Raw genomic sequence first — 22,137 nt, forward strand, 5'->3', positions numbered from 1 at the left:
CCGGTCTGATGAGCACAGGATCATGATTGGCCGCTCTCATGACGACTTGTCTCCTCTCGTTCCCAAACACCAGCTAGCTGCCTTTGCAACATTATGTTAAAGTAAATGTTAAACAGAAGATCAAATATATAAACATTTTTTTGGATGTTTGACCTTGATAGATTTCAATGTCGGCTTTTATCTGATTGGTTTGGGGGGTAGTATAATGGCAGTAAGCCATCTCTTGTCCTGGCCCTTTGCCTTCTCTACTATTATCACCATTTCTATTTAGTCTATGATGGAATTCACATTAGTTTTATTCATATTCATATTTATTCAAAACTGATGATACAGTTTATGCCAAAACTATTAATTAGTTAAGTAATTACAGCTGTCAAATAAAAATAGCAGAACACAATTGTATTTGAAAGCGCCACATTTCACCGATGGAGCTTTTAGAATGAAAACATAGCCTGAGATGTGTGAGAGAAAGAAAGAAAGAAAGAAAGAAACAGACGCAGGGCCGGCCCAAGCTTCCATGGGGCCCTAAGCAAAATTTGATTTTGGGGCCCTTCATTACTGCCAATAATACTGATTATTGATCATTCACACACCTAAACGTACCACTTCTTATTGTAATCAATATGAATACACTTAAAGAAGTAAAAGTGAGAGAACTTTTTCTTGTAGTTAGATTGTAATCCACAGTGATTAATGCCATGGAAGCAGACACCAGATTTGCAAACTTGCAGAAAAATCTTTCAATTAATATTTGGCACAGTCATCAACTCCCCCTACTGGCCACACAGAGAATCAAAACATAAAACCTCAAAGAGCAGCCTGGCATGTTTTACCCGTCTATGGTTTTTAATCTGAAATGGTAGCAAATTCAGCTACAAGAGCAGCCTGGGGTTGATTTACACTTAATATTCAAAGTGATATAGTACTAAGTGGGATACTAAATGTCATCTAGGCCAACTAAAAGTAACAAAATAAACCAATCATTTACTGTAAAAACAATCTGCTTTGTTTTTTTTTTTTTTTGTTTGTTTTAAATAAACTGCAACAGCAGTAACACAAATGGTTTATAAATAAAATATAAAGTTGAATTAGGTCTGAAAACTATGTAAAAATACAGGATCAAATTTGGTGTTGATCTTGTAAAACCGATTCTTCTCTAAAGAAGTGGTGTGCTGCATGAATCATGCACGCAATTTGCGCATCTCCCTCAAAACGGGGCCCCCTCCGCAAACGTGGGGCCCTACGCACAGTGCGTGGTCTGCGTATAGGGAGGGGCGGGGCTGAACAGACGGATTGTTCTGGATGTCAGGGTGCAGCAGAAGTCTCCGTCACCAGGGGGAGTCTCGGAGCTGAGGAACCATTAAAGCTTTTCCCCTTGGGTTCCTCCTTCCTTACTCCGGTCACACGGTCACCAGTCGCCGGCTCCCGAGCCCTGACAGACAAGCCTGTTAAAATGAAGATCTGGGCGTCAGAGCACATTTTCAAGTGAGTACTGTTCTGTCTGAATTGATGTTTTATATAAGTATGGGTGTTAAGAAACGGATTTCCTTTTATATAACTAGTTTTTGTTGGTTCCCTTCACACTGTCCGGGTAGCAGCTATTAGCCTCCTTAGCTGCTAAGGCTGCTTGTAAGTTAGGTAACGAAGAGCCTATAGGAAAGTTACCTAAACCTTTGTCTTGTATGTTAGTCACCACATCTAGTAAATTCAGCCTCCAGCCGCAATTATATTTGAAGTTTTTCAACAAATACCTACATTCATCGGTCTTTGCGTGTTAGTTTTAAACCGCTTTAGCTAGCTGAGTTAACTTTAATGTTAGCTTTTTGCTGTTAGCATTGAAGCTAACTTTGGCTAATCTGATGCTAGTTTGTCAGCCTAGTACATCGTCCTAAATTTTAAAACTTAAGGCAACATTTCAACCGGAGTTAAATGAAAGATGGTATAGCCTCGTGCATTTCATGTATTTCTGTTTCAGTCACGGAGACTAAATCTCCCGCTGTATGTAACATCATGTACCGCGTTATATAATAGTCTGTCTGCCCGTCAGACCAACATACTCTGCGATTAGGCAATATACAATGATCCAACCCTATTCGCCTCGTTTATTTGCTCCACAGTCAGTAAAAAATATTTAGCAATGGTAAGTGGGATATTTTTTTAAAAATCCATTTCTAGAAGTTTCTGTATGAATCCATGATGATGATGTGCGGAGGGGGCGTTCCTCCTCCTGTCGGTCTGTGGCTGTCTGTCAAACAAGATGAGCTTTACCTCTATACTGCAGATCCAAATGCACAACACTAACAGCGCTGATTTTTTTTTTTTTTTTTTGACCAAAAAAGCAAATTATGTGGTTCTGTGTAACCAGCTAATTTTATTGTTACGCCTTTTAAATATTTCTCACTGATCTTTGTTTGTATGATGAGTAAAATACAGTCATGAGTGTTTGCAGGAAATTTGTTGAAAGCTTCACAGTGGTGTTTAATCCTTCATGTAGGTTTGAATTTAATCACCATGCTAAGATTACCTACCTCAGCAGTGAAAGTGGCCTGAATGATATTATCAATTAATCTGATTCTCAGTGTTTGATTTCCAAAATGCTGTCACATCATATGCATTTTCTTTTGTTGGTGGGTTCAGATAATCAAATCCAAAAAACAACAAAGATAGTTTCATTATCACATTTATTTAAGTTATTAATCTTTTTTTAAAATATAGATTCTTGTATTTATCAATAAAGGACACTGCACATTCATTAAAATGTAAATGCTTTAGACTTGACTTACACCCACTAATGTTCATGTGCAGTCTCTCACCAGATTGTTAAACACCCAGTAGGAACTTGCACTTTATAATGTCAGTATTGGTTTTAACAGCCACCCATGGGAGACGGTGACCAAGGCGGCGATGCAAAAGTACCCCAACCCCATGAACCCCAGCGTGTTTGGTGTGGATGTTCTGGACAGAGGTGTGGACAAAGAGGGACGGTTACATAGCACCAGACTGCTCAGCACAGAGTGGGGGCTGCCCGCCATGGCCAAGTCTGTAAGTTTAGATAATGAGAAAAACGCTTGAGTCAAGGGGACGGTATGCTTTGATTGATCATGTTAAAGTGTTTTTCTTTGTACCAAGTTTGAGCTGTGTCCTTTTCCTGCAGATCATTGGGGTAACAAGAACATGCACTTATGTTCAGGAGCATTCAGTAGTGGACCCCAAGGAGAAGACCTTTGAGCTTAAATCTACAAATGTGAGTAGTGCTGACATAAAACATTTGACTGTTTACGCGCTGTGAATGCAGAAAATTCGAACTAAAACGGATCATGTGATAGACTGTGGTCTTCAGACATTGTTTCTAGTGTAACCTCTGGTAAAGCAGAATTATTTTGTTTTCAGAAACATGTCAAAGCAAGTCCATTGACTTCAGCAACCTAAACCGTAGTTGGTTCACTGCCATTGATTTTCAGTACAGTTTCACAGCCATCTACTTACCAGCGTTCCTGCTGTTTCCACATTGTGGAAAACTCTGCATCTTGATAATATATGGTTGGATAATTTCTTATTTATATATTTATTTATTTACCTACCCTCCATTTTAGTTTGGTAGAAGTTTGATTTGTGTGTTAGCATACACATGACCTGCTCTTAAGAACTCTGAAGACAATCATTATCTTCAGACATGTTAAGAACACAGGTGTATTTAAAGCAAGCTCAGTTTTTCAGTAGACGTGGTTGTCAACACAGGTGTAACATATAACATGAATAATTGCTGCTTACCAGCTGGAACCATCATCAGTGTTATCATTTGCACCTGTGCTTTTTATGTTCACCATGAGGGGGTTTTTCAGAGCAAGAGAGGATCACTGTCAGAAATTTATGGCTCTGCCTTCACCCTTCTCTCTGCGGTTGCTGTTAAATTAACTGGAAGAGAGAATGTAAACATGATTATGCTGCAAGAAGACCAATGCCAGCTTTATTTTTGGCCACCCAGATCTCCTTCACTAACCTGGTATCTGTGGACGAGAAGTTGACGTACAAGCCACATCCGCAGGACCCTGAAAAGTAAGTGACTCCACACTGAGTATTATTCCTGTGAAGTCAGGTTTGATTGAAGGATTATATAAAAATGATCAAACATACAAAAGCCACAACAGATTTAACACTGTTTGAGTTTTTTGCTGACCGTATTATTTATGTGTTTGTCAGGACGGTGCTGACACAGGAGGCGCTGATCAGTGTGAAAGGTGTGAGTCTGAGCAGCTACCTTGAAGGTCTCATGGCCAAGACCATCTCTGTTAATGCTGGAAAGGTACGCTTAAAATCTTTATTTAACTGTAAAATCTTAAATAAAATGTGACATTATATTCGTCTGTACACATAATGTTCTGTAACACTTTTGTCTGTCTCAGGGTCGGGAGGCGATGGAGTGGGTCATCAGACGATTAAACACAGAAATCGAGGAGTTGGCGGCGACCGCTCGTGGTACGATGCGTGTTCCCATGGCAGCGGCCGTTGCAGACAAATGATCCCAGCCTACCTGCCACTCTTTCCTCCACCATCATGAACCGATGGACTTCTCAAATGTTTTTTTCCCCTCAAAGGGGACCTCTCATCTGCCAGCACAGCCTAATAATAACCACAGCCCCATCCTTTGGTATGTTTGTTTTTGTTTGTACGTCACAGGAACTCTGTGTTCGTCCGTCCTCAGCAGTCTGCGCCGACGAGTTTGATACTTGTCTCCGTGGGCAGTGACGGGGAGCTGATGATAGTTTAAAAAAAAAACAAACAAACAGGGTTGAATTAAACTGCACTTGAAGCTCATAGGACTTAGTCTTGTGATGTTAAAGCTCTTTTTTAAAAAAAATTCACACTGTGCCTCCACATCATCTCATCAACTTTCTCTTTTCTAACCTTTTTCCCCTTCATCTTAAGATTTTCATCTCTCTCTAATCTTCTCTCATTGTTTCCAAATCCTTATAAACTAGTTGAGCCCTGGTAACAGCTGAAATGAAGTCACTTTTCATCGTCCTTTTCTGGCTGACCTTCCTTTGTACAGCAGAACTGACCAAAATATCTCAGAGCTGAAAACCCACCAGTGCAGACCGACTGTAACAAAACTTTGACTGTATGTTACAAACTGTATCAGCTGTGTCTTGGAAATATTTTTTCAAATATCTTCAAATCTGTGAAACATCTGTCAGCGTGTAGTCTGAACAGTTTGGTTGTAGGGTCTCAACGCCTAAATCTGAGCGCAGGTTGGCCGGACAGGAAAAACCAGTTTTGGGCGTGTACTTACATGGTGCTGGTCCAGGTCTGGAACAACCAGCACAAATTTGCCAGGTTTGTTTGTCAGAGTCTGCCAGATTTCTGAGCGAGTGTGTGTATAATCCAGAGTACTTAAGGTCCACAGCTCAGCAGCAGGGGGTGTTGCTGATCAGGTTTTGTACAGTAATGAAGAACAGCTTAGGCCTGTTATTTCTTATAAGTTTCAAAGCATTTAAATAAGGTAGAAGAGGGAGTTGTAGTTTACCTTTGTACCTTTGATACAGATGCTGGTCTGTCTATCAAAACTGTCAGCGTAGTGGACTGGTCCTCGGATGTTGTAGTCTCTCATGGTTGTAGTTTTGGTAAAAGAATGACTTGATTTCATAACGTCTCTTGTCTTGGTCAGTCTTTTCTCTTACACTGATGATGTGCTGTATAGTTAGGTGTGACAGTATAAGAACAAGCATACTTGAATGTGTAACTTATTTCCAGCATGTGTACTTAAAATACACTTAAAGTAGCAGGAAGTCTTTGAAAAGTGCAGAGCTGCAGCAGCACTGGTCAGCGTCCACCTCAGCGTTTTTGTGTTGTGAACGCTCACCAGTGTTGGAAGAGCACTACAGGTTTATGTTTGGGATCACTGAGTGTGCCAACAGCAAAAGATAGAAATAACTGTACTAATTTAGTTCCCCAAACATAACGTAACTTTATTTATATTATTTAAGAACAAACCTACTTTGTATGCTCTGACCTTTTTTTTTAATACTGTCTACAGATGGTGATATTTATGCTATATTTGTGTTGGTGAACATTGACAAAGGCTGTTAAACTGATCAATTTTAAAAGCTGTTAGCTTGTGGTGTTTTGCTAGTAACAGTGCAGTGTTTTTACTACATTTCCCAGGCTTATTCCACGGAGGACTCCTACATGCAACATTATTGATGTTGGTTCAGCTTCACAAACACCATACTGAAGTGAAGGCGACATAATGACCCTGTTGCTCTCCCCCTTCTTTTTTTTCTTTTCTGTTGACATTTTCATAAGGACAGTCCTACAAATTAAAGTGTACTTTAAAGAGGTTTGTTGTACAACCACAACCATTTCTCACTGTTAAGACGCTCGCTTGATGGAGCTCAGCAACATCACAAGTCTTCCGAGATGCTCCACAGTCAGTATCTTAGTCTCAGTTAGTTCAGTCTTTTTCCACATCTGCTTCCAGTTCAGCTGAGCTTCTTTTTAACAGCTTTTCCAGAGTTTACTTTCCATCCCATTATGCTTCATCCAGCTCAGGATCATTCTGTTTGAAGTCTGGTCTGCTGCCTAACTGACTAACCAATCAGTATCCACACAGCATCTCGTTTCATGAATGAAATGTGATGTTTTGGGGTTATTTTTTTTTTCTGTGGGGAACATTTTAAGAACAAGTGGCTGTAAATAGGCTCATATTTATATTTTGGTTGTGTTACATTCCAAGAATGTGAACATGCAACAGAATCTGAAGAGCGCACACTGAAATGTTTCAAAATAAAGAGATGTCGTTGTTTCATGAATGTGGTGGTGATGAAGTGTTTTGTAAAAATGTCTCGACTTTCACTTTAACCGTTTGAGGTGAACAAACAGGCATCAAGTTTAAATTGGTGATATTGGTTTGTTGCATTTCTTTACTTCTTCAGTGTTTTTGGTTTTCAGTCTAATATAAAGATAATTTGCTCCTGATATTTAATGAAGAGTTTACCAGATTCTCATTTACTGAGGGTTCATGGGAACGTGGGGCCATATGTTAAAATGTACCAGGAGCTGAACACAATTTATGTAAAAAAAAAAAAAAAAACACTCAATAGGTTCGTAAGTGGGAAATACAGATAAGATTGTAAATACAGATAAGATCGTATTCCTGGCGTATTCAGATTGTTTTAAATGAAAGTTCAACTTTGAATTTAAATGAATGAAGTCCCACTGCTGCAGTATTAGAATCCAGACTGGAAAAACCCTAATCCCTGCTATTATTTTGTGTACCTCTCAGGTGTCTATAGATCAGGTGTATTTTTTCTAAAACGTGGTGCCCTCTGGTGGTAGCACAAATAATGGTACAGTGGAACACAGCAATGCACATACACATGCTCTAAACTTATAAAATGAGAAGAAGTCAGATTCACAGTGTCTTAAAAAATAAGCTCTAAACCTTTTCTCATTATTAATGGAAACCAGTGGTAGGAAGTAAACCTTTACTCAAGTACTACACTTGTAATACTTGTAGTAGGTACTTATAAGCCTACTTCATTACTTTTTGAGGGCAAATATATTGTGCTTTCACTGTACTGTACTTTCAAATTATTAATACAAAGTATTATCAACTAATAAATTATTTATTTATTACCATAGAATAAGCTGCCCAGCTTTAGCTTAAATAATTCTTAGACATCAATTCTATATCATCCATAATTATAATTCAACATTATTTAGGATTCTGAAATGGGCTGCTCTACATAGTGAGTATTTTTGGCACTCTCTGATGCTAAATTCCAATCACAGTAAGATCTCCAACCATTTTTCACAGTTAGGTCTTATCACTGAGGCAGTCTGAATGCATTTAAAAATATTTAATTTTATTTTTTGTCATGTAGGGAAAAAAAATAATTGGATTTTAATTTAAATTCAAACATTCATGAAGCTGAACTGCAGATTTAATCAGAAATGATTTCATATGATGGCTGTACATGTGTAAATTATGAATAACAAAAAATGATTTGTTTACTGGTTTAAAGTTTGAGAATCATGTTTGATGTAGCAGAGTTACACGGGCCCGTTTGTCTGTTGGTTGGAGCCTCTGTCGCTTAGCAACACCTTAGCATCTGAAAAGAGGGCTATAAATCCCTGTAAGGAACAAAGACAATGGTCAGCTCAGAGACAGTTTATATTATTGGTTAAAATCTAATTCAAAGTCAAGTCTTGATTTGTTTTTTGCTTTTTTGTTTTTTTATAACTAATACTGACCACTCCAACTTTCAGAACTGAGTTGACCAGCTGTGCGTGTTTCATTCTGGGTAAATCAACACCTTTTTTCAGTTTCTCTGAAAGAGAAAAGTGCAAGTCAACCCAAGGAACCATGTACAGTGCAAATTATATATTTCATTTTCATTTAGTTATCCCCAACACGTTGGATCAGTACAGTGTTTTATGATGTTTCATGTGTGTTGCTCTAGTTTATTATGGTGATGATAAAATATAGGATCACACTTTGGTATCCAGGATGTGGAGGGGTGAGGACAAAGCTTAAGATGAAAGATGAGTTTTAATAGAGCACTGGTTGCTTTGACTGAAGTAGAAAACAGTTGTAAAGGTGAGAGGTGAACACAAAAATAAATAATTAAAAAAATATAACAAAGACTCACCATTCAGTTTCTCCAAGCCTACCGTCTTAATTCCCAACTTCACAATTTTTTCCAAAGAATCAGTCTGCAAAGAAGAACGTGTGATTGTTCACAGTCACAGTTTTCTGCTCCTTGGTTTGTGCACACAGAAATATGCTGTGCACTGTCCCTAACATAAAATGTGATGTAGTTTTTGTTATGTCTTTTACCTTAAAGGTTCCTATTTCACTTGCCACCAGCGTCAGTGTAAAACTGTTTGAGAGAAAACGCCATCATTAATTTTGTGTTTGTGAACTTAGGGTTAGGTGTGTATTTTAAAATGTAGTGACGCTCACTTGTCCATTGAAGCAGAGCCGGTCAATTTTCCATTAGAAATCCACACTTTACTGCTGAATTTTGAATCCTGGAGGAAAAAAAAAAGTGGTTATTTTGCCATTTATTTTCCTGTGTTTAGTCTGCAGTGTCAGTAATGATGCTAAATGCTCACTGAAGTTTCTGTGAGTGCAATTTGAAGCTTAAACCCAAAATATACTACGTTTACAAGCAAATTCTTACATTTGAGAAGAGAGTTTACATTTCTGACTAGTAAATTACTTAAGCTATTAATCACTGATCAAAATAGTTGTCCATTAATTTTCCAATCATTGACTAACTGATTAATCCACAGATCATTTGAACACTTGTGTATCTTTATCTACTGTGGACTGAATGATCCCATTAAAATGAAGTGAATTGTCGTCACAGAAGACACACACACACTCACATGTATTTATTCTTTCATTATCGACAGACCGGAAAAGAAAAGTTACTCACGGCATTGAGTTTGAACAGTGGGGTCTTGGTGCCATTTCGCTGGATGGCAAAGGCCTTGATGGCGCCCTGGAAGCCCAGTCTAACAGCAGCAGGCTGGATGGAAAACATTGGGACCTCTCTGGCATAAACCTGCAGCTCCATCAGCAGACCTGGAAACATCTGGGGAAGCTGCAGAGAGGAAAAAAAACAAAACAAAACAAAACAAAACAAAACAAAACAAAACAAAACAAAACAAAACAAAACAAAACAAAACAAAACAAAACAAAACAAGACTTGACTTGACTTCTTCAAGAGTGAAGAGAGCCAGGGAAACTGGAGAAGGGAGAGAGGGTAAAAGTTGGACTCTCTGATGCATGATAAATGCATCAATACATCACAATACTCAGCTAAATAGACCTCACAAAGCTTACAATAGATTCAGATCTATTGTAAGAAAAGTAGCGTGTATCTATACTAGTATACTCACAAGTTTTTTAAACGGTAGCCTATATCAAAAAATTCAACTGTCTGTGTTTTCTTGTTTGTGTTGGAACTAAGCAGATTTACTTTGAGCTTCTGTATCTAGAAGTTTAACACATGACCACCCACATCTAAATCAGTGTAGTTTGTTACAGTACTTTGCCTAATACTCAGTAAGCGCGAGTGTAAATAGTCTGGTTTCATCTCATCTCCAGGGACAGACTTCATCCAATGACACTGTTTAGTGAAATAAGTTAATTAATCAGTTTACAGAAGGTTAATCTGCTGGGTGTTGTTTTTGAATGGTGCTGCAGATTTTCTGACTTTCAGATAGAAGTTCACATAGACACAGGATTCAGTGCCCGTTGGGGCTGCACAGCTCACAGTCCCTGTGGGTGTCTGCTGCTTTTCAGGTGTGAATCCATTAGACCGATTGGTATTTATTTGGAATATGATCATGGTAACAATAATCTAAACATCTCAACAGAGGAACAGGGAAACAAGTGAACAGGCAAGTTTCTACTTCAGGGCAATAGCCTGGTTTAACAATAGCAAACTGAGTGGGATGTAGCTTTGACTTAGTTCCACTATTTTTGCTGCCTGGGTTCTCATACTGCACGAAACTGAAGTTGTTTCTGTGTTACATAAGGTAAAGAACATTGAGGGGACTCTTAGGAGTTTTTTGACTCTGATAAAGACTCATATTTTCAAATAACAATAAAAGTTTAATATCAATGCAGTGTGAACCACACTGCCATCATGCACCTACTCAGAGCTACTTTTCACTATTGTTTTCTTGACCTTTAATCAAGACCTGAGACACTAGGTGCATGCAAACTTAAAGTCATTCATATATTGAACTAATGAAAGTCTGACCTGAGGAATGAAGCGTCCCATTGAGCTGGTGTTCAGGTGCACAGGAGAGAACGGAGGTATCTGAGAGGATGAAACAACACGTCTTAACAACAACGACAAACAAATACTTCAAACCAAATTTAAATTGTCTTACTTTCTTCTCTATTTTCATCTCCTATCCATCCATTTATGCATCCTTTCGTGTCTACTTACCATGCTGTCATTGATGAGGACCTTAAATATTCCAGCTGAGTAGTATCCGTACGACGCAGAGTTCAAAGTGAATTCAGACAGACCCAGTGACAACATGTAGCCTTGCTGCTCACTCAGTTTGAAAGGTTGGGCCTCAAATGGAGGTTCAGCATGAGTTTTAATGCTGTAGAACTCTCCCTTTAAATGAAGAGTTGCAAATGATCAATTACAGATATTGATTACATTTTTGTTGTTGTTATTTTTTTTAAATGCATGCACTTTTTTGAAAGAAGTGAAGGAATGGCCTGAAACAATGTGGCTAAAAGTCAGGGGACTTCCTCAATATGCAAACAGACCACATGAAACTACATCCATGCTTGTATCCTTACCTTGAGACCCAGATTCAGACTTGAAACATCAATGATGGGTAAGCCGGTGAGGGAGAGGTCAAGAGTAAGAGCTTGATCCACATCAATGGAAACTGATAGAACAGAATAGAAATCAATTGTAGACCCAGTCACCCATTTATAAATTTTAAATCCTGCCTGTTATTTTACTTTTGACCCTAAAGTAAACGATGTAACAGGCCTCAACATGTACTCTGTTTTTGTAATTGTGGTCTTTCAATGAAAATGTAGGCGACTGCAGTACCGTTCATGGCCTGTAGGTGGTGCTCCAAGTTTGAAATCATATTTTCCACATTAGGGCAAATCTGGGGAAGGAACAACACGGCAAATGTCCTGCAGTTTTCACCACTGAAAATCTTTAAATCTTTACAGTAGGTTTCATACAGGAAATATCAAGCCTCCACTGATACACATGACAAAGATGCAGGGAAACACTCACTCACATTGGACTGTATTATACTGCTGATATGCCCCTTGAAGAAGTCCACAAAAGGCTGGAACAACCAACTGTTAATGAATGAATATGCATGGCTTTTATCTTGACATCTGTATCACCTCTCTCTCTCTCTCTCTCTCTCTCTCTCTCTCTCTCTCTCTCTCTCTCTCTCTCTCTCTCTGTGTGTTTTACTGTACCTGGCTCCACCATGGAACTCTATGTCCACATCTCCAACCTGAGCATCACAGCTGACACTGGAGACAGACAGATGCCCATTGGTATCTTTCCCCAGCTCCACTACAGAGATGACATTCACACTAAACATAGCCATGTCAAATGTTCCCCCGTCATGTCTGAAAATAAACAGTACAAACAAATCAGTGCACGTTGGTATTGGTGAAATTTGTTCATGCAACATACAAAGGCACAGAAACCCTCTGCCACATATTTTAAATTGCACCTGATAATAAATCTGTTTCGTTTTCTGTTTAAGTTTTTCTTCTTTCTGACTTCCCCTATCTTATTTCCTTTTTTTTTTTTTTCTTTTTGCACGACATTCAAGTGGTAATTTATCGTTACTGGCACATCAACTTGCTAACAATTCCAGTGACCATTTAATACAGGTAAATATGGAGACAAATTCAAAGTTAGATAGTTCATAGCCAGAACCATGTCTTTATTCCTCAATTCTCTATACTGTAGCATTGTTATTCATATTAAAATGCCTGGAGGGGAGTGCTGACTGCAGACCTACTGCCTGGGTCTAACAGTGCCCTCAGTTAACTGTTACTTTCACATTCAATATTTAACACAGATCACCAAAGAGCCCTCAAAACACAAGGTGAAAGAACAGGAAGTCACAACAGTCATTGCTTTCTTCTACAACAAGCTTTGAGCCAGTCCACCTAATGTGCTGTGCTGAGCTTAGCTAACCAACTTTATTGACACCATTTGCATTTTATTCAGGATAGTATGGAATGATCTGGTTTTAACAGTGTTTGTTAACAGTAAAATTATTGTTAACTTTTTGTAACTTAAAAAAAGTATACATTAAATTTAAAAAGGGAAGATGATGTAGCATAAGTGAACAGATGATTCCTCATCTGTGTAAGAGCAAAGCCAATGGCGTCCCATAAAAGAATACAGGAGTTAAAACTATACAAAACTGTCAACATTTCAAACTGAAGTTGTCTTTTGCCTAAATGGAAAACTTGAGATTGCTACAAATCCTGAGCTGTGGCATTACCGACTTTGCAATTACACGTCAGGCTGAGATTTGGGAAAACTCACATTATGCCAAGGTGTGTCGTCCAGTCACCAGTTAGTGCAACACTGAGGCCTGACATGGATGTCTTGACTCCTGTGGCGCCTGGATACAACTTAACAGACGGCTCTGGAAGGTCACACTTTGCTATTTTAATGCTGCAGCACATGGGAAGAGCAAAAAAAAAAGGTTGTTATCAGGTGGGGAGATACAGATCTGTATAATGTCAGTAGGTCTGACAAAATAAATCAAGCACACACACACTGTGCTAATGGTTTTCAGAATGTGTAACACGACAGCTACAGGATTAATCACACTGGAGTTTAAATTTGTGAAATTTAATCGGACACAACCTGTTCATTTTCAAGAGCAAATTGTCTGAACAAGTAATCTTAAACTGTAAAATGAATTTGTGAACTGATTTGGAACAGAAAATATGCCTCAGTATTCATGAATGTCAAACATAACTCCTACCCTGATAGTGTGTAGTCTATGCCCAAGATGCTGCCACCGATTTCAGGTAAAGTCACCTTCTTCAAGTTCCTCTGAATCCAGTCAGTACCTGCATGCTTTCCTGGCATGAACAGCACATGCATGAAGTTTTAATTGCTATGAATGAAACATGTCTAATCTAACACTCTGTGAAACAATAATTTTTTGTGCTTAGATACACTTAGAAACTGAATGAGTCACACCATCTGACATTGCCTTACCGTACTGAAGTCCTTTGTCATTCAGAATGACTTGTATGGCGGGATTTTTTCCACAGGTTAAAGAAGGGAGCATGAGCACGACTATCGCGTATAGAAGCATACTGCTGGGTCCCCTGGGGTGCAAGCAACAGCTACACTGTACTAAATAAAACATTTGAGCGTGAATGTAACCACAAAACTCAGACAACTACTGAGACATTTACATTTTAGTATGAGCCTGTATAAGGGTTTAGTAATATTGTGTAGCATACCTGAATTACTGCAGGATGAAATGTGGTTGCCAAGCTGAAATGAAAAGCTCCTGATGTTTGTTCTGCACGTGAACAAATGTCTTCTCTGCTTCTCTGATGTGAATTTATGCTCTGCAGCTTTTGCTTCCTCTATCAGTGAGAAGTGAAACTTTCTGACATTTGACAATAACCTGATATTGTCTGCTTCATGAGGTTGTCCATTAGTGTGAGGAACAAGAAACTAGAGTTGATTCTGCTCTGTCTGTCCTAACCCAAGCAGCTGGTAGAGTTTACATTTGTAAAAAAAACAAAAACAAAACAAAACCAAGACCAAAGAAAAAGCACTACATTCAACAACAACATCAAATAGAAACTTATGTGTTAATAGAAATATTCATATAATTTGTACTGAAATTACAGTACAATGTTTTTGAAGGGAGATTGATGCAAGTCAAATCTTATCAGAAACAGGCACAACATCCTCATTCTTAGAATAAAAAGCATGTAATAAGAAGCCAACTGGCTTGGAAAAGGAAGTGAAACTTACCTCGTGTTCTGTTGACTTTAACTTTCAATTTTGTTTTAACTAAGCAACAGTCTCCTTTAATATTTCTGAAATACTTTGTTAAATCTATAGGCTTGAAAATTCTACTCTACTCCACATTCAGTTATTTTCTTTTCTGTTTTAGCGTGAGGGCGCAGAGCTGACTACAGCAACTTCACTGATGCAAACAGCACCCTGTTCTGTCTGTCTCTGAGTCCTGTCAACAAGTGGTTGCACACCATCTGTCACACCGCTTTGTAGCTGGAAATATAACCCTGAAAGAGGAAGTTTGACTGGTCCCACAATGAAACAACAAACAAAAACATGTCAAAGTTGTACTCTTCATTGGGCAAGGAAACATTAGAATCACCAGCCATAAAATATTTGATTTATTTATCTCTTAATTCAACAAATACTCTTTGTCTCACACACCATGATTAGTTCCATTAAATCACAATTAACAAGTTCAATAGGAAGAGAATATTATCAGACAGACATTTTTTTTTTCATATAACACAATTAGGACCCACTTGCTTGCACTTTGAATTCACTTCATCCAGAATGACACTTGAAACACCAAGAAAACAAACGAGCCAACAGGACTACTATAGGCATAAGATGGAAAATAAAACACAAAACAAAAATAAACTGAAAAAAAATTAAATCTGTTCAACAACTACACATAAGTTATTCATGATTTATTATAATCCACAGAGCACCATCTGGTCTGAAGGGTGCCTTGGTCTTATGTTTTCTCTGAAGTGAGATTAATGATATATCTAGCAGCTCAAAAACCAGTAATAACATATTCACCCCATTGTTTTTCACATATTTCATTCCCCAGCTATAAACATGTACACACTCACAGTTAGACCCATGGCGGACATTTTCACTGGATCTTTGACAACTTTGCATGAAGACTGATACCTGGACAGGCTTGTTATTGCCCGCATATTTAATCACCCCCCCCTTTTCATGCGGAGGCTTCCTCTGTCCAGTTCATGAACATGTTTTCTGGAATGAGTAGACTACTTTACACTATGATTGTAGAGTTTATTATTGCACATTATCACGAAGGCAAAATAAAAAGATGTACATTTCACACAAATAATCCTCCTCACGAGCTTCTATGTCGAGTGGTCAACATGATGTTTTAATAAGGTCTGCGTCATGACAGCCTGCCAGCGTGCGGCATTTTAGGACATCACCGTTCAACAAAGGTCATCTCTGAAGCTCTCAGTCGTGGATATCGTACTTGAACGCCTCTATAAGCCCTTCAATCGAGTGAATGAGGCCAGATATGGCGCATATGCCTCCAATAACAAAAATGGCAACGTCGAAGAAGACGTGGTGCCACAGGAGATTCCTCCACTGGAGCTTCAGGTGGAAGAGGCTTGGCAAGAGGAAGCACAGGCCAGCGCCGGTAAGGCTCCCAGTTAAGCCCATCAGTAGCGCGAAATGGGGGACAAAGACCGCCATAAGCAAGGTGAAGACTACCAGGGCAATCCGAAGGCCCAGACCCCATGATTTCAACTGCCCACCGGGGCCGTAACAGTCAGGAAAGAAGGCTCTCCCGCCGTCCTGGAACAAGGATTTCTCCAGAACCTCAACTGCAGCAAAGAACGGCAGCGGATAAGATAACAGCGCCTTGGCGACGAGGAAGATGTTCACCACAGCCCGGATGGTCGAAGGGAGGTTATCCGTGATGACCTCTTTGGTGGCGTCTGCCCATGTCAAGTAGGCCACCAGGGCAAAGAGGCCCTTGAGGACGCAGGCGGCGATGTGAGTCCACTCCATCATGCAGTGGAACTCGTTGGGCTTCTGCATGTTTCCCTCCAGGGAGGGCAGGAAGATCTGGGAGGTGTAGCTGAACACGATGATACCAATGGAAATGGGGAATTTCTTCACGTCGATATAAAACTTGACCTTCTCCCAGGCCCACTCGCGCGCCCTGGAGAGACAGTAGGCAATCACAAGGACGTTGATAACGAAGTGCGCCACAGTGCAGAGGAAGCTGAACTTGGACACGGCCTTGAGGTTCTTCAGGAACGCGCACGGCAGGAGCGCGGCCGTGGCCACCACAGACCAGGCTTTCTGGGAGACGGGAAACCCCGGGAAACTGTTGTACATCAGGTTGCCGCTGACCACAACGTAAAGAATGCAGGTCATGACCAGCTCGATAATCTGAGCCACGTTCACCACGTGCCCACCCAGCGCTGGGAAGCGGGGCGCGCAGCAGGCATTGGCGATGTCCACGTAGGAGTCCCTCACGCGCACTTTTATGCCGTCCTCGTTCTCCTCGTACAGACACGCGATGAGGATTTTGCCCGTGTAGCAGCACACCACAGCCGCAAAGATAATGAGGAAGAGACCGAGGTAGCCGCCGTGGAGGATGGCGTACGGCAGGCCGAGGACGAACATGCCCTGCGGACAGAGAAGCGCACTTGAGTGGTAATGGACGAGGCCCACATCGCAGTGACAGGCCGAGTCAGCGCAGACATGCAATGACTGGTTCACCCAGCTCACATCTTACATAATAACAATAACGAAAATATATATTTTGCACATTAAAATCACACTGCGATGCAGAAATGTGTGGTTTATCACAGAGGATTAATTTCCAATGTTTGCATCACACGGTTATTTTTTTTTTTATTCCGCCTCGCCCTTGAAAAACAGGCCTTTCGTTTGCGTAGGCTATAGCCTGAATCGAATTAAGGGATTAAAAAGACCATTTAAAAACGAATTTTGATTTTAATTTGATTAGAACTTAAATTTGATGGAGCCGCTGATAAGCACGTGGGTGCCATTCAGCCTCGGGGCTATCAATGTCAAACAGGCCCTGCCTGCAGCTCCACTGATAAAAGGATTTGAACAAATAAATTCTAAAACCTATTGGCAGCAATGAATTCACTCACAAACCGCGAATTAAATGTTAAATTGAAGCCTGCATTTAATTATGATTGAAATGTAGCAGGTTTAAATATATGTGGAAAGCTCAAAGCTCATAATTTTATTCGACAAAATTGAACACATTGCTTTATTCTAATCTTGGATTGAGTGAAATTATGCGCATCTCTTTAGTGCTCTATTTCTCTTTGCATACAGTTTAAATATTAAAATATGAAAATCTTCAAGGTGACTTTTTGTCCAGTTGCAGGCCTGCACGGTGCATGCAGCACATGGTATTTTTTTTTTTTTACAAACAGTGATCACAGTGTACCTGAATGGCATTGGTCACGTTCCATCCAGCTTCCCATGACGTGATTTTTGGTTTATCCTCATCCAGCGAGCCTCCGGTCTTCAGGGACGAAGGCCTGGGGCCGGTGCCGTCTCTCTGGTAGTGGCTGTCTCCCTCCAACTCCCCCTCTCCCTCCATGTGCCCCCCTTCGTCTTCGTCTCCCTGGAGGACATCCATTTGCATCCCTTGCCTGTAGTCATAATCCAAATCGTCGCACTCGGCGAAACCCAAACCCTCCTCGTCCGTCGCGGCCTGGAAGCCCAGCCGGGCGAACACCCCGCTGACCTTGGCCTGAGATTTGTTGGACACCGTGTGGGCCGCATTGGTCAGCTTGTTGGTGAGCTTGTGTCGGATTAGGTGAGCCATAATTATCCGAATAAAATACGGTCTTCAAATGAAAATGATATTACCGAGGAAAAAAAGAAGAGATGCAGATGCATGCAGGGTGATTTACTAGCTGTTTTTTTTTTTAATAATTGCTACTGTAAAGTCATGCCTGTTGCCTCTTCGATGTCGTCGTGAAGTAAGCCAACCAGCCTTCTAACGGCTGCTTCACCGTCTCACCCAAACCGTTAGAAATCCTCAGCCGCTTTTCTTGGCTTGCTTATCCATATTACTCCTTCGAAAAAAAAAAAGAAACACTCCTTGGCATCTGTCTCAACAAGGAAACCCCACCAAAACAGAGACAAAACGAAAACGTGTCCTCACCTGTGGTTAAAAAAGACAATTACGCATTTCTTTCCCCAAGCAGTTTTGTTTTTTTTTTAGTTGGGGGTCCTGTTGGTGACAGCGCGAGCGCTGGAATTTCTGACTGCATCACCCAATGAGAGGGAGAGCGAGAGAGAGAGAGAGAGCGAGAGAGAGAGAGAGAGAGAGAGAGAGAGAGAGAGAGAGGAGCGGGCACGTGTCCGCATTGAGTGCCGGTGTAACGGCTCGTGCACAGCAGAACTGTCACGAATGGCACACAGAGAGAGAGAGAGAGAGAGAGAGAGAGAGAGAGAGAGAGAGAGGGGAAGAAAGATAGAGAGAGACTTTATTTCAGAGTGATCACGAGGATAAAACGTCCCGGTCATTTAAAGGCAGCAGCAGTAGGTTATTACAGAAGCGTCCCTGACATTATGCATGAATGAAAAGATCAAGCATTTCACCTGTTTTCATGCACCATTCTGTCAACAGGTCGACAGGCGCTGCCATCAACAAACAGCAGGCGCCATGCACGAATGCTAAATAAATATCTAACAAAACATTCTGCTTCAATTCATCAAAATGTAGCGGAGTAAAAAAATATATTTTTGAGTTCTAACATTTATCTACAGCTGTATTAGCGCTGCAGTTTGCGTAACAGTTATGGTCTTATATAAATGAACAAATGAATAATAGCGTAATTATTATTTAAAAAAAACCTCTTCCACCTGAACTGCTCAACTGTATTTTAACATGTGCAATCAATCTTAAATTTGTGAAAATAAAGCGTATCCAACTCTGAGACTGCGTACAGTGACACACACAGCCCATAGTCATACACACATCACATGGGTATTTTCAGAAATGCCTTTATGATCCATGGGTTATTATTCCCATTATTTTTAGGAATAGCCTAATATAACTGTGTAAAACATAGCCTACTGTATATAGCATCTTTGCAAGTAGAAAATATTTCAATGTATTTCCCACAAATGTTTTAATATTTTCTTACATATTTTTATTCTATATTTAAAAAAATTCAAAAGTCAAAAACATGATACCAGTATTTCCAAATAAAATACTCCCGATCTTCAAAACCTTTAAATTACTGGCACTCTTTACCCATATCTTGGTGTATGAATTTCTCATGCATGCACACGGCTACAGATTTTAAGTTTCCTGCTCATTTAACAGCTTGATTGCGGATGAGCATGTTCAGCAGGCTGTGGAGGGATGCAACTCGTTGCTGATATGATGAACATCCTCCAGCTGGCCTGCTGCAGAGCACCGACAGCACCACGGACAGCTCCTTAAACACAACAAGAAAAAGAAAAAACAGGTCAGACTCCTACTCAGCCTTTTTTTTTTTACCCTTAACACAGAATTAAAGAGGAAAACAAGCCCGCCCATTTAACGCACCATGCTCTTGATATAATACCTATATTTATTCTTGTCTTTTACTGGCATACATTTACAAAAGATGTATACAGAGGAAGAAATCTCAGTGGGAGAGGTATTCCTTCTCCACCTCAGCACTAATCGTCAGGAAATACGAAGCACCTCGTCTTTGCCTCCATAATCTGCTGTGACAGGGCTGAGCAAAACTGTCATCTTTTTCAGCCTGCTTGCAGAAATGTAGCCCAGCAGAGTAAGAGGGCTTAAACCAAGGCGTTTCTCTCATAGTCGCGATGATTTCCGAGCTTTAAAAAAACGAAAGAAAAATTCTTTTGATGTAGTATGTGTAAACATATTGAGAGTTTTTTTTTCCAAGGTTGATCCAAACAACAGAATAATGTGTTAAGAAGTGCGAGACAATGATGTGTGAGCAGCATCGCAAGACAAATAGCACGAAACATGGACGAGAGGTCTAAATTTAGAAACCAGCCAGAGGACAGAGAAAGTTCCGCATATTTTCATGCTTGACTTGGGCTGCTGTGCCAGCTGCTGTTTGTGCTCAGGCCAACGCAGTGTTTATTAGTGAGTGTGTGTCATCAGTGTCTGGGGGTATGTATGTGTGTGTGTGTGTGTGTGTGTGCTGGACAGTGAGGAAATAAGGAGAGTCCTTGGGGCGTCTCTCCCTCCCCCCATCACATGCACAAACCCCGGGCTAACGCTGGGACAGAGGATCGGCTGCAAACGTCACCACACACACACACACACACACACACACACACACACACACACACACACACACACACACAGAGAGAAAGAGAGAGAGACAGAGAGAGAAAGAGAGAAACGCAAGCACTTCACCCAAAATCAACAAAAATTAAACGGATTAAGAGGAAATGTAAGCGAAAGACGCATAAAAGCAATGCGACAGAATATTTTTATATTTTATACCAGGGTACTGAATTTTCTCACACACAATATATGTATTTCCGGGCTGTACTTCCAAAATGGATTTTCAGTCTGCCTTTTTTCTTTGAAAGGGCTTTGAGATTGGTTGCTGGGGCGACCAATTTAGCTTCTAAGGCTACAAAGAGAAGGATTAATTCAGGCTCGGTGTGTGTGTGTGTGTATGAGTGAGAGACAGCAAGAGAGAGACACCCGCCCGGTTCAGTGTGTGTGTGTGTGTGTGTGTGGAGGCCTGAGATATGGAGGGGCTTATAGCTTCGTCTAACAGCCGTGCAGCCCTGACTGGGAGCAATAATCTCTGATAGTTGCCATGGCCACAGTAATTGGACAGGGTGTGTGCACGTGTGTGTATGTTGAGATTTTGGAGAAAATAGATTTTCTGAGCACAGGTTTTCTTTTTTCTTTTTTTTGAGTGTGTGTGTGTGTGTGTGTGTGTGTGTGTGTGTGTGTGTGTGTGTGTGTGTGTGTGTGTGTGTGTCTGAAAGTCTTAACTACCTGCACGGAAGGAGAATTGAAAACATTCAAAGCAAATGTTTAATTTTATTTATGACAAAACTAGTGACTGAATTACAAATGACAGAGCAGTCATAACACTTGCTTCTACCAGGGTTGCACAGTTTGCGTTTTGATTGTAGAAAATTTGTGTAGAATACTTTAAAAGTGAATCTGTCTCCGGATCTGATCTGTGGTAATGCTGATTGGCTGATGGCTGACCACGATGTCTGGAGAAATACCCAAATCCTGGGTATCTTAAGGCTTTGTTGAAGAATGCATTGTTGAAAATTACAAGTCAGACTCCTGACCTTTGATTTGATTATTTCAATTTATCATGTAGCTGTCGCGAAACCCAAACTATATGTTCACCGGAACAAACTGTTTTAGGATCGATGCCTATTAATAGCCTATGTGCACATACCAACTTTCGATAGTTAACTGTGCAGTGTTTTACTTAAAAATAAGCCATTTTCACTGCAGACATTTTGACATGTAACAGCACGAAAAACGTAGGGTGAATAATGCAATTACTGATGGCTGAATTCCATTTAGCTGCTTCATATTCATGGTCCTGGTTCATACTGGCTCACTGTCACATTGTCATATCTCACTGGGACACTTGAACAGAACAGGGCCATTGTCAATGTTATTAATAACCCCAGTGCTTTTCCTGCAATGACAAGTCAAAATATCTGCTGTGAAAAAGCCCCATTAGTTCACACAGGAATTTGGAAATCGAGGTGATGCATAGGCACAAAGACATAAATTACATTTTTTATCTATTTATTTTTTACGTCTCATCCAAATGTGTTAAAA

At 40.2% G+C, this 22,137-nt stretch overlaps 3 protein-coding genes across 7 annotated transcripts; 1 reads left to right on the forward strand and 2 right to left on the reverse strand.

Moving 5' to 3' along the window:
* Positions 1-1,340: 1,340 nt before the first annotated feature.
* Positions 1,341-6,809, forward strand: LOC121189501 (PRELI domain containing protein 3B-like). Its single transcript, XM_041049676.1, has 6 exons — positions 1,341-1,485; positions 2,874-3,042; positions 3,155-3,244; positions 3,986-4,056; positions 4,201-4,303; positions 4,404-6,809. Exons 1-6 carry the CDS (start codon positions 1,454-1,456, stop codon positions 4,518-4,520), a joined length of 582 nt encoding a protein of 193 aa, XP_040905610.1. The 5' UTR covers positions 1,341-1,453; the 3' UTR covers positions 4,521-6,809.
* Positions 6,810-7,844: 1,035 nt separating this feature from the next.
* On the reverse strand, positions 7,845-14,768 carry bpifcl (BPI fold containing family C, like). 5 transcript variants are annotated; one of them, XM_041049664.1, is made up of 17 exons: positions 14,547-14,768; positions 14,021-14,054; positions 13,770-13,882; positions 13,531-13,630; positions 13,083-13,214; positions 11,990-12,145; positions 11,800-11,863; positions 11,601-11,661; positions 11,339-11,430; positions 10,971-11,147; positions 10,779-10,838; positions 9,444-9,611; positions 8,966-9,033; positions 8,840-8,882; positions 8,652-8,715; positions 8,254-8,330; positions 7,845-8,133 (listed from the first exon to the last, which is right to left on the reverse strand). In XM_041049664.1, the coding sequence occupies exons 3-17, from the start codon at positions 13,867-13,869 to the stop codon at positions 8,053-8,055; spliced, it is 1,443 nt and encodes a 480-aa protein (XP_040905598.1). In that variant the 5' UTR covers positions 13,870-13,882; positions 14,021-14,054; positions 14,547-14,768; the 3' UTR covers positions 7,845-8,052. The 5 variants fall into 5 exon arrangements, with proteins under 5 accessions (XP_040905598.1, XP_040905571.1, XP_040905589.1 ...); XM_041049637.1 differs by having other exon boundaries at positions 13,770-13,910; XM_041049655.1 differs by having other exon boundaries at positions 14,021-14,149.
* A 1,011-nt stretch (positions 14,769-15,779) lies between these two features.
* On the reverse strand, positions 15,780-18,150 carry LOC121196255 (vesicular inhibitory amino acid transporter-like). The gene is made up of 2 exons (XM_041059844.1): positions 17,767-18,150; positions 15,780-16,967 (listed from the first exon to the last, which is right to left on the reverse strand). The coding sequence occupies exons 1-2, from the start codon at positions 18,148-18,150 to the stop codon at positions 15,780-15,782; spliced, it is 1,572 nt and encodes a 523-aa protein (XP_040915778.1).
* Between the last annotated feature and the right edge of the window lie 3,987 nt (positions 18,151-22,137).

This window comes from Toxotes jaculatrix, chromosome 2, assembly GCF_017976425.1.
Source record: "Toxotes jaculatrix isolate fToxJac2 chromosome 2, fToxJac2.pri, whole genome shotgun sequence".
Classification (NCBI taxonomy): domain Eukaryota; kingdom Metazoa; phylum Chordata; class Actinopteri; family Toxotidae; genus Toxotes; species Toxotes jaculatrix.

Excerpts from the sequence above, each read along its gene's own strand:
- LOC121189501 (XM_041049676.1), top strand. The coding sequence starts at position 1,454 with ATGAAGATCTGGGCGTCAGAGCACATTTTCAA. Across the intron at positions 3,043-3,154 it reads TGCCCGCCATGGCCAAGTCT|ATCATTGGGGTAACAAGAAC; the intron begins GTAAGTTTAGAT and ends CTTTTCCTGCAG. Across the intron at positions 4,304-4,403 it reads TCTCTGTTAATGCTGGAAAG|GGTCGGGAGGCGATGGAGTG; the intron begins GTACGCTTAAAA and ends TGTCTGTCTCAG.
- bpifcl (XM_041049664.1), bottom strand. The coding sequence starts at position 13,869 with ATGCTTCTATACGCGATAGTCGTGCTCATGCTCCCTTCTTTAACCTGT. Across the intron at positions 8,331-8,651 it reads AGGCTTGGAGAAACTGAATG|AGAAACTGAAAAAAGGTGTT; the intron begins GTGAGTCTTTGT and ends TTTCTCTTTCAG. Across the intron at positions 8,134-8,253 it reads CAGTTCTGAAAGTTGGAGTG|GGATTTATAGCCCTCTTTTC; the intron begins GTCAGTATTAGT and ends TGTTCCTTACAG.
- LOC121196255 (XM_041059844.1), bottom strand. The coding sequence starts at position 18,150 with ATGGCTCACCTAATCCGACACAAGCTCACCAACAAGCTGACCAATGCG. Across the intron at positions 16,968-17,766 it reads ACGTGACCAATGCCATTCAG|GGCATGTTCGTCCTCGGCCT; the intron begins GTACACTGTGAT and ends CTCTGTCCGCAG.